The 12481-nt window shown below is 41.1% G+C and overlaps 1 protein-coding gene across 3 annotated transcripts in view; it reads right to left on the bottom strand.

Moving 5' to 3' along the window:
* The window catches only part of micu1 (mitochondrial calcium uptake 1), a 136397-nt gene that overhangs the window by 91035 nt on the left and 32881 nt on the right, over nucleotides 1–12481 (bottom strand). For 2 of the 3 annotated variants that reach the window (XM_063070561.1, XM_063070560.1), the window contains exon 3: nucleotides 12025–12189. The exons of the other annotated variant lie outside the window; for it this stretch is intronic. In XM_063070561.1, the coding sequence (XP_062926631.1) occupies nucleotides 12025–12188 (164 nt within the window). In that variant the 5' untranslated portion in view covers nucleotide 12189. The remainder of the gene's footprint in view (nucleotides 1–12024; nucleotides 12190–12481) is intronic. 3 annotated transcript variants of the gene reach the window in all.

The following is a 12481-nucleotide window of genomic DNA, read 5'->3' as shown; positions in this document are numbered from 1 at the left end:
GACTCCATGAAAGTAAGTCTATGGGTGTAGAAACAGTTTAGTGATGGTGCAAGTGAAGTTGAGTGAAGTTATCCCCTTTGGTTCAGGAGCAATAACTGTTCCTGAACCTGGTGGTGGGAGTCCTGAGGCTCTTATACCATTTTTCTGATGGCAGCTGCAAGTAATGACAATAACCTGGGTGGTGGTGGGGTCCCTGATGGATGCTGCTTTCCTGCAACAATACTTTTTCGTGATGGACTGGACCATATCCATGATTTTTTGTAGGCTTTTTCATTCAAGAACATTGATGTTTTCATACTAGGTCATAGTTCAACCAGTCAAATACTTCTTCATCATACATTTGTAGACGTTTGTCAAAGATTTAGAAGTCATGCTGAATCGTTATAAACTTCTAAGAAAGTAAAAGCACTAGTATGCTTTCTTTGTAATTGCACTTACAGTATGTGGTGGGCCCAGGACAGACCCTTTGAAATGTTAACATTGAGAAGTTCAAAGTTGCTGACCCTTTCCACCTGATACCCTGATGTGGACTGGCTCCTTCTGACTTCCTCCTCATGTAGCCAATAATCAGCTCCTTGGTCTTGCTGACATTGAGTGAGAGATTGTTACTGTGGCATCGCTCAACCGATGTGCAGATTCGTCACCATCTTTGATTTGGCCAACAGTGGTGTCATCAGCAAACTTAGATACGGCACTGGAGATGTGCTTAGCCTTACTGTCACAAGTATAAACTGACAAGAGCTGAGGGCTAAGCACACAGCCTTGTGGTGCACCTGTGCTGATAGAGACTGTGGAGATGTTGTTGCCAATATGAACTGACTTGGGTCTGCAAGAGAGGAAATCGATGACCCAACTGAACAAGGAAGTATTGAGGCCAAGGTCTTTCAGGTTGTATTCTGTATACATTCTGATATTAAATTGAACCATTGAAGCTCATTGATTAAGTTACAGTGGGGATGATAGTATTCAATGCTGAGCTGTAGTCAAAAAGAGAACAGTCTGTTGTATGCATCTTTGCTGCCCAGATGTTCCAAGATAGAATGAAAAGTAAATGAAATGGCATTTGCTGTAAACCTCTTATACCGGTAGGCAAATTGGAGTGGATCCAAGTTGGTTCTCAGGCAGGAGCAAATGCATTTCATCACCAAGCTCCCAAAGTACCTCATCATAGTGGTGATAAGTACCACCTGGACAATAGTCATTCAGGCAGGCAACCACGTTCTTCTTAGGTACTGGTATAATCGAAGCCCGCTTGAAGCAAAAAGATCTCAGTGAATTATCCAGCTAATTGATCAGTATAGGTCTTTTGTACTCAAGTCAAATTCCCCATCTGGGCTGGATGCCTTTCGTAGGTTCACCCTCCAAAGGATGCTCCCACATTGGCCTCAGAGATTGAAATCACAGGGTCATTGGAGGCTGTGGGAGTTCATGAAGGTTCCTCCATGTTTTACTGGTCAAAACAATGTGATTGTATATATGTGATGGATCCAATACAGGCAATCAGATATGTTAATGTCCTTTAAAGCTGCTGATTTTCTCCACTGCCAATTCACCAATGTAGACTTACGCAAGTTTGCCTTAACTCATTCGTTTTACTGACCACGAGGGCAAATCAAGTTGACTAAATATTTATAGGCCAAGATGACCAGAAGGCTCTGAAGCCTTGGTCACTGAATATGTTTATGAAAGCTTCTGAATACAAAAGCTATCAAGGTGTGTGACAAAAGAGGAAGTACATAACATTGTCAAAGAAAATCTGAAAACATTCAAAGGCTGCAATGGACTGCATCTGCTCCTATTTTCCCATGTACACGCAGACCCACATAACGCTATCCCTCGTAGCGCTGATTCGTTACAATGCAGTTATTCAATTCTTTATTGAAAATTTTTTCAAATCACAATAATTAATTCTGAACAACACTTAAAACTTCAAGAGCAGCCGCCATTACAGTAAGCAATCAGCCAATGAAGAGTGCTTTATTGGCTGTATATTTGTGTGCTGTAGCACTTACTTTTTATTTGCAGTTATTTTGTAAATAACACTATTCTTTGCATTTCTGGTTAGATGCTACCTGCATTTCATTGGCTTTGTATCTGTACTCGGCACAATGACAATAAAGTTGAATTTACTCTAATCTTTACATATGCTCTGTCTCCCCTGCATGTGTAAACGTTCTTGCTCCCTTGCCAATTTATTCCATTTTTTTTTATCCATAACGCCTGGAAAACAGCTTGTAACTTCCAGTGAGGGTAGTATGTCTAGGATGTCCAGGAAAAGAAGTAGCATGGATGTGAAACTCCTAGGATCTCAGACGGAACCGGTCACCCAAAACATCGTTGAACTGGCCAATGAAGTAGGATTAGAGGACGTTAATTATGGCGATGTTGAAGAATTACTTCATTTGCATGGTGAGAGCCTTAATAACAAACAGCTTCAAGAATTGGCAGAGCAATGCATCCTGGGTGAATCTGAGATCACAACTGGAGGAGAGGAAACACCAGCAAGAAATCTCACCACAAAATTCCTCAGCATTAGCATCACAGAAATCATGCACTAGTTCCTCGACAATGACCCTGACTGGGAGCAAAGCAACAAGGCAAAGAAAGGTGTACTAGTCATGATTTCCTGCTCCTGAGAACTGCTTCATGAAGGGAAGCTTAAGAAAAGGCAGTCAAATCTCGATGCCTACATGAAGAAGCCAAAGTAGAGGAGAACCCACAAGCTGGTGCCTCCTCTAAGGTATAACCACAGCCTGCTTCTCTCTGCTGCTGCGATGTGTTGCTGCTCCACTGATGTACAGGTTAGGCCTATTTCGTGTTTATTACTCCATGAATTACTGTGTATACATAAAATAATAATATTTCAGGTTTGATGTCTTAAAATCAGGCACACATGTCCATTTATGTAATGTTATAATGACCCTGCATAGTGCTAGTTTACATGGCGCTCCACTTCCGAGGAATGCATCCTCAGGGTTAAGCAGAACCTGAGTGCACTGTTCTTCAATGACAGCTCCTCAGGACTGCTCAGTAACATTTTTGATATTTTTCCATTCCCTCTTCATCATCTGCATCAAACAAAATGCAGTCCACAGAAACTTTCTTCTATGTGTTATTGATCCTTACCATAATTTCAAGTACTTAGCGCTCTTACAAATATTCTAAAAGCTGATTGAATACCCTTACCTAATCTCTACCTAGAACTGTTTGCCGGGTAAACAAAAAGAACCATAATTTCTGATTTCTTTTCCTCTTTCCTGCTCTCCCCTTCAGGTTAAGCTGCACAAGTTCTACCTTGTTTTAAAGGAGCAATCCACAAGCATCTCAGTATTGTTCAATGGGAATACAAGTTTCCCCCGCCATCTGAAGGTGGAAAGTTCCTATGAAACGGTTCGTAAGCCGGAATATCGTAAAGCAAAGAAGTAATTACCATTTATTTATATGGGAAAAACTTGTGAGCATTCGCAGACCCAAAAATAACCTAGCAAATCATGCCAAATAACACATAAAACCTAAAATAACAGTAACATACCGTAAAAGCAGGAATGATATGATAAATACACAGCCTATATAAAGTAGAAATACTTCTCTACAATCATTGTCACACTGTTCTCCGTAGCGAAAATCTTACGCAAGCGCTCTCGGCAGAAACACTCTCTCCAGTAATCTTTAAGCTATGGAGCTGCCAAATCATACCAAATAACACATAAAAATACACAGCCTATATAAAGCAGAAATAATGTATGTACAGTGTAGTATCACTTACCGGAATCGGAAAGACAGCACCGAGCACACTGATGATGGTGTGGTAGGCTGAGTCGTTGGAGGTTGGAGTGGTACAGTGTTTCCCACCTCCAGGCTGCCGACTGATACCGATCCGCGAAGAATACAGCGATACAGCAGTAGCCGAGATGCATCCAGCACATCTTTCAGAAAAAAGTCGAAATAGACAAGCTAATTAATTAGGTGCCGCCTGGCACGTAAATGTCGGCCCAGATCAGAAGCGACGCAATCGGCAATCGCCTCTGATCTGGGCTGACATTTACGTGCCGGGCGGCACCTAATTAATTAGCTTGCTTATTTCAGCTTTTTTCTTAAAAATGCGTTGGGTGCGTACCGGCTACCGCTGCATTCTCCGCGGCAATGTATCGGTCTACAGCCCGGGAGTTGGGGTGGTGGGACACTGGGGTGTCATCTTGTTGTCGCTTCTTCTATGTCAATAGACAATAGATGCAGTAGGCCATTCGGCCCTTCAAGCCAGCACCGCCATTCACTGTGATCATGGCTGATCATCCACTATCAGTATCCAGTTCCTGCCTTATCCCCATAACCTTTGATTCCACTATCTTTAAGAGCTCTATCCATCTCTTTTTTGAAAGCATCCAGAGACTTGGCCTCCACAGCCTTCTGGGGCAGAGCATTCCATATATCCACCACTCTCTGGGTGAAAAAGTTTTTCCTCAACTCTGTTCTAAATGGCTTACTCCTAATTCTTAAACTGTGGCCTCTGGTTCTGGACTCTCCCATCAGCGGGAACATGCTTCCTGCCTGCAGTGTGTCCAATCCCTTAATAATCTTATATGTTTCAATAAGATCCCACTCAGCCTTCTAAATTCCAGAGTATACAAGCCCAGTCGCTCCAATCTTTCAACATACAACAGTCCTGCCATCCCGGGAATTAACCTTGTGAACCTACGCTGCACTCCCTCAATAGCAAGAATATCCTTCCTCAAATTTGGAGACCAAAACTGCACACAGTACTCCAGGTGTGGTCTCACCAGGGCCCTGAACAGCTGCAGAAGGACCTCTTTGCTCTTATACTCAATTCCCCTTGTTATGAAGGCCAGAATGCCATTAGCTTTTTTTCACTGCCTGCTGTACTTGCATGCTTGCTTTCAGTGACTGACGTACAAGAACACCTAGATCTCATTGTGCTTCCCCTTTTGCTAACTTGACTCCATTTAGATAATAATCTGCCTTCCTGTTCTTACCACCAAAGTGGATAACCTCACATTTATCCACATTAAACTGCATCTGCCCACTCACCCAGCCTGTCCAAGTCACCCTGCATTCTCATAACATCCTCCTCACATTTCACACTGCCTCCCAGCTTTGTGTCATCGGCAAATTTGCTAATGTTACTTTTAATTCCCTCACCTAAATCATTAATATACATTGTAAACAGCTGCGGTCCGAGCACTGAACCCTGCGGTACCTCACTGGTCACCGCCTGCCATTCCGAAGAGGACCCGTTAATCGCCACTCTTTGTTTTCTGTCAGCCAGCCAATTTTCAATCCATGTCAGTACTCTGCCCCCAATACCATGTGCCCTAATTTTGCCCACTAATTTCCCATGTGGGATTTATCAAATGCTTTCTGAAAGTCCAGGTACACTACATCCACTGGCTCTCCCTTGTCCGTTTTCATAGTTACATCCTCAAAAAATTCCAGATTAGTCAAGCACGATTTCCCCTTCATAAATCCATGCTGACTCGGACCAATCCTGTTACTACTATCCAGATGTATCGTAATTTCATCTTTTATAATTGACTCCAGCATCTTTCCCACCACCGACGTCAGGCTAACTGGTCTATAATTCCCTGTTTTCTCTCTTCCTCCCTTCTTGATGAGAGGGACAACATTAGCCACCCTTCAATCCACAGGAACTGATCCTGAATCTATAGAACATTGGAAAATGATTACCAATGCGTCCACGATTTCTAAAGCCACCTCCTTAAGTACCCTGGGATGCAGACCATCAGGTCCTGGGGACTTATCAGCCTTCAGACCCAACAGCCTATCCAACACCATTTCCTGCCTAATATAAATTTCCTTCAATCCATCCATTACCCTAGGTCTTCTGTCCACTATTACTATGTCTGCCTGCCTCGATGTCGAAGGTCGAGGTTTGTCGTCTGCTGTGGCTGATCTGGAAGGCTTGCTTGACTGCTTAGCCTCACGCATTTTCCTATCATACAGTTCTTTGTAAGCACTCAGACCATCTTGCAAGTATGCCCTAAACCGACGTACCCTTCCAAAATTAAAGTCGTACTTTATCATTGCAGCGAAAATCTCACGCAGTTGCTTCACGATCAGTTCCTGGACGACTTCACTTTCAGTCTGTTCACTACTGCATTCAGTTTCGATTGTTATCCTTTCCTCTTCCAATTGCATCATCTCTTTACCTATCAGTTCTTGGTCATGGGATGCCAAAACCTCTTCAACATCATCTTCGTCAACTTCCACAAGCCAAACTCACTTTGTCCTTACTTCGTTCACCATGATTGAAACGCTTAATTATGTCTAGTTTTACGCTAAGTATAACACCCTTATGAGCTCTTTTAGGCTTTTCCGATACCTTAGAACTCATCTTGCAAACAGATGCTGACAGGCACATGTTTAAACAATGCCAGTGAGAATGCAGTTCTGAATCCGGGGGAGGAGCGGCTGCTTGCGGCGCATGCTGCTTTTTTTTGCGCGCTGCCTTTTTTCGTAACAGTGAGAACAGGTAACTAATATAGGTCTTTCGTAACAGTGAGGTTTCGTAAAGCGAACGTTCGAAAAGTGGGGGACACCTGTATCCCATAGTAAAGTGAAGAATGGTGCATGCATGAGAAAGAACAAGACAACCTTGTGGCTCACTGAGCAAGCAGATATACTGTCCAACTCGTGTTTTCAACATTTCCTTTGCATTACTGACAGAGCATTCAGCTTTGTTGCTGGATGCCAGATGATAAAAACACATTAAAATATACAAACTGTCGCTGAAAGCTACAAGTGGCGATATGAGCCATTAACAGAGACCAACTATTCTGACAAATGTTTAAATTCAAAAGTTAGCAATATTTTCCAGTTGGTTGCTGAGTGGTAGAAGGACCCTTTGGTAATACTTTGCGTTTTCTTTCTTTATCTACCAGAATCCGGGCAGTGCTGGCAAGGGCAGAATTTATTACCCAGCCCTGATGATACTGCAGTGATGAGCAGACTTCATGAACAGTTATTCTGATGTCATTCTTCAGGTGAAGGTACACTTAAGATGCTATTGGGAAGTTCTAGGATTTTGACCCAGTGAGAAAGTAGCAACATCAATATAGCAACAGTGAGAACAGTTGCAACATCTAGGTTAGGATGGCATGCCCCTTAGACGGAATCATTCAGGTGATGGTGTTCCCATGCACCTGAATTACTGGTCTTATGTAACAGCTATGTGATTGGGAAGTGCTTGTGAAATACTCTAGATGAGTAACTACAGTGCATTTTGTAGAAGATACAGGCAACCCCAATGACAGAGCCATTCAGGCTGCAGAAATTTAACCTTACCAAATTCACAAATCACTACGCAGAAGTCTGATTTATGAAATAAAATTCACTCTTAGAGACTTCGTGGTAAAAATTTTATAAATACAAAATGTGAAAGAAACAACAAATTTTGATTCTTTTTATTCTTTTTCAACTCACATCCTTTGATGCATGACGTTTATGCATTGTGGGTTCATTTCGCTGCCTAGCAGTACCCAACTCCCAAACCCAAAGAGTTTTCCACATATTTATGCTCAAGATGAAACATAGCGCTCAAGTTTGTCAAGTTGTGAACCTAAAAAACTGTTAGTTGTTGTCATATCATTAAACTATCTTATTTAATTTGCTGTGAACCAGAAGCTGTGATACTCATCATTAATGTTAAGAGATGAACAACGCATCTCCACTCATGGGACTCAACTGAAAATTCGATTTTACATGGCAGAAAACTGTTATACAAAACATAAAGGGTGTTGAGGGTGGATGGCATACCAATCAAAAAGGCAGTTGCACCCTCGTGGTACAAAGCCTCTTAACAGTTGTAGTTAGCAAGTAGGGAGTAGGAATTATTCTGACTTCTGGCATGGAGATGGTGGAAAGGCTTTAGGACATGTCAGCAAATCATTTACTACAAGATACCCAGCCTCTGACCTGTTCTTGCTACAAGGTGTGTGGCTGGTCCTGTTGAATTTTTGGTCAATGGTAACCATAGAGGATGTTGGTGGTGGGAGATGTGGCAACGTCACTGAATGTCCTGCCGTAGGTGATTAATCTCTCTCATCAGATATCATTGTTGCCTGCCACTTTGGCATTATAGAGATTTTAATACTGTGGGCAGACACTCTCAATTCAATTGTGGAATTTAACTCTTCCGTTCACAACTGGAACTGTGATGATGTATTAAACCAAGAAATCTGGTCAATCCTAGCTGTGGATTGGAGAGCATAGGCTGCAATCAATGGCATTTTCATCACTTTACTGATGATTAAGAACAGACTAAATAGACTTCCATTAGTCTAATTGGAATTATCCTGCTTTTTAGTGAACAAGATACACCTAGGCAATTTTCCACATGACCGAAAAGATGCCAGCACTGTAATTTTGAGTAGCTATCTATTAGAATGAAGAAATAGTTCAGTCCTAGTTGAATATAAAATCAATGTGCACATAATCTAGAACAGCTGAGCCGGCTATCACCATCTGTTTTCTGGATTGCCCTGTAGTCCTGGTGCATCATGCAGCAGTCACCCTGAACAGATTAGATATGGTAAAGTTACTTCCCATGGTAGGAGATTCTCAGACAAGAGGGCACAACTTCAGGATTGAAGGACGTCCTTTTAGAACTGAGATGCGGAGAAATTACTTTAGTCAGTGGGTGGTAAATCTGTGGAATTCGTTGCCACAAGTGGCTGTGGAGGCCAAGTCATTAGGTGTACTTAAGGCAGAGATAGACAGGTTCTTGATTAGCCAGGGCATCAAAGGGTATGGGGTGAAAGCAGGGGAGTGGGGGTGACTGAACGAATTGGATCAGCCCATGATTGAATGGCGGAGCAGACTCAACGGGCTGAATGGCCTACTTCTGCTCCTAAATCTTATGGTCTTATGATTGACGATATCATAAATTTCACTAGCCTCTGGGTTAAATGAAAATTCTACCCATCTTAGTCCTGAATGGCCAACCTCTGAGTACTGATTCTAGACAGCCAAGTGAAACATCAAGACCACATCCACCCCATAAAAGCAAAAAAAATTTCAAGCATTTCAATCATATCAGTTTTTATACCTTTCCTCATTTGAGAAACTCATTATCGCAGGAATTAATCTGCTGAACCTCAATTAACTTTGATCCCTTGATTCAAAAATCACTGATTCAGATCATGAACTGTGATCTCAGCATCAATCCTTGGGAAGTCACTGGTTTTAAATTCACAATCCAAAACTGAATAATTTATTCCTACTGTTTTGTCTGTTCAATCTTCCATTTATAAAAGAAAATGAGTTCATATAAGGAGGATAAAAAGTGAGCAAAGTAAGAGTAAGAAACAGAGTTACCTTAAACTAAGATGTCTATATGAGAAGCATTTGATGGCTCAGGGCCTGTACTCGCTGGAGTTTAGAAGAATGAGGGGGGAATCTAATTGAGAGCTATTGAATATTGAAAGGTCTAGAAAGAGTGGACATGGAGAAGATGTTTCCTATAGTGCAGGAGTCTCAGACCAGAGGGAACAGCCTCAGAATAGAAAGACGTCCCTTTAAACCAGAGATGAGGAGGAATTTCATTATCCAGATGCTGATGAATCTGTGGAATTCATTGTCACAGACAGCTGTGGAGGCCAAGTTACTGGGTATACTTAAAGTGGAGGTTGATAGGTTCTTTATTAGTAAGGGTGTCAAACGCAGGAGAATGGGATTGAGAGGGATAATAAGTCAGCCATGATGGAATGACGGAGCAGACTCAACAGGCCAAATGGCCATATTCTGTGCTTGTATCTATGATCTTATGTTGACAAAAGCAAAAATACTACGAGCAGTGAAAACCTGCCAATCTGGCAAAATGTGTGGAGAATCTAAGTTTACATTATAGTCAATGATCCTTCCTTGGCCTAAAATGCTTTTAACTCTCCACAAATCTTTGAGAGCTCCAATATTTTCTCTTTCTTTTGTATTATATTGGACTTAACGTTTCAAAGTGATTCACAAGCAGCTAACTAAACTACTTGGAGGAACATTTACAAAACCCAAGTAAATCATTATTGAACGAGACTTGCATCTTTATGAAGTGATGCCTTTTTGGATCAATCTTTGATCCAATGTCCTTATCTGGGTGCTCAGATGAATTGATCAGACACAATACAATGCATAATTGAAAGAGTAGGAAATCATGCATCTTGGACAAATATCATAGAAGAGTGAGAGATAAACCAACCATTAGTTAATTTACAAAACAGACACAAGAGACAACAGATGCTGGAATCGGTAACAATACACAACCTGCTGGAGGATCTCAGCACATTGAGTAGCATCAGTGGGAGGAAAGAAACTGCCAACATTTTGGAACCCTGTGCCAGGACCCAAAATATCAACAATTTCTTTCCTCCCGGCAATGCTGCTCAACCTGCTGAGTTGCTCCAGCAAATTGTTGCTATTAGTTCATTACAGCTCTGTAGACATTTGTTGCAGTTGCCTTTTAAAAAGGTAACATATTGATTATTAAGCACTCAAAATTCTTTAGGGCATTTCTATTAATAACTGGCTCTTGATCTTCATTTGCTACCACAAGTAACATACTACTGATATAACCATTCAGATAACACAAGTTTAGGATAGTTAACATACATCTGCCCCCATTTGTTGAGCTTTGCTTTTCAAGTGTTCTGAAATGTTATGTAAAGTTTTTAAAAATCAATTTGCTTAAAATGAAGATAAAGTAGTCCTTTCAAAAATATCGATGAAATCCTGATAAACCAAGAAGCGATGCATAAAGCAATAACATTTTTTACTCCTCTAACCTCAGCTCAATTACTACAAAACTTGAACAGCTCTAAATAAAACATTTTAAACAAATTAATTTTGTTTGTACACTATTAATAGAGAATGGTTCCTTTTTTTTTGGCGCGTGCCTGCATGCGTGCGAGTCTGTGCGTGCACATCTGCATGTCCATGTGTGCATCCGTGATGATGTCTTCTTCATGGCTTTTACAAGGCGCGGAGCGAGAGAGAGACTGTGTCGCACGTCACTCCTCACACAGACATCTTCGCAGTATTTTCCCTTTTTATTTTACGAGGTCAAGTTGCGATCTCCACACTCAACCCGGCATGGATGGAAAGCGTACTCGGGGGCAGACCCAACTAGTTTTGAACCCGGGAACCTCCGCTCCCAGGTCTGATATCATTGCACCACCAGCCGGCCCGAGAATGGTTTCTAAACAATGCTATCCATATAGATTTGAAGCAACAATTAAAAAATAATTGATGCAAAGTAAACATTATCACACTGTGGCAATTCAACATTACACCATGATACTCTTCATAGTGATAGACTACCCTGGGCCGTGAGATCCAGAGGTTACATTATAGGACCAGCTATCCTGAGGACTGGACTGGTTATCCAGAGTGAAAATCCAAATTCTATTTTGGCAGACAGGGTACTTAAATTCAGTTAATTAAGCAAAAAGCTGGTTTCATCAATTACGATACTATCGAATTGCTATAAAAACCCAACTGGCTCGCTAATGTTCTTTAATTAAAAACTTGTCATCCTGACATATTCTGGCCTATTTATATTACTCCAGACTGATAGAAATCTGGTTAACTGTCCTTTAAAATAGCCTAGAAAGCTACTTGGGGATAACCTGGGGCATTAATTAATTAATTAACCTGGGCCAAAGATGCTTGTTGATTTAGTATAAATGAAAATAACAGGGTGGTAAGCTGGAAGAAGATTGTCAGTCATAAAATTTTCTATTTCAATTGAAATAATATTGTGTGTGGTGCACCAAATGACTTACTCTCAGCCCTCTAGCCAACAGTACCTGCTCATCAGGAAGTTACACAAAATAATACAGTAATTTTCTTGCAGAATGATGCATGATAACACAATTTCCCCTCTCCCTGCCACCATCTAAAATGGCCTTCCTCTCAAAGACAATGAGATTATATATTGGTCATTTTTAAAAATGAAATCACACCCTTCTGTGTATTTCTGACAATATAGACTTCTCTTACCTTTTCCATAATAAGCCTGTTGTTGCTGAAACAGCTGTCACTCCAGCAAATGTTACTATCATTAATCTGTGCCGACGCTTATTTGTGGTTGCTGCTGCTCTATAGTATTGTCTGGAGAAGTTGCCAAAAACTGCCATTGCAGGCAGAATTCTGAAGTGAAACATTCTGCAAGTAGAACCAGAAAATATTTACTGTCATTCACATTTTCTGTCCGCTTAACCATTTTTACTGGAATTTAATGTTCAGTTCTTGAGCTAGGGTTGAGTACCTCTTCTTCATAAGAGTCATGTTTGAAATGAAATGTTATCCAAAGAATCTTGTACTAATTCATAAGCTAAGAGGATTGGGGATATTAAGAAGCCTACCGAGTTACCTGTTTAATATTTCAACCTCAACAAATACCAGTAGAAATGGTTGAGTTGATTATTCATGGAGGCCTCACATCAGACCACAGTCT

This window comes from Mobula hypostoma, chromosome 18 (assembly GCF_963921235.1).
Source record: "Mobula hypostoma chromosome 18, sMobHyp1.1, whole genome shotgun sequence".
NCBI classification, from domain to species: domain Eukaryota; kingdom Metazoa; phylum Chordata; class Chondrichthyes; order Myliobatiformes; family Myliobatidae; genus Mobula; species Mobula hypostoma.
Note: the sequence above shows the minus strand (reverse complement) of the source record. Positions and strands in the feature narration are given on the sequence as shown.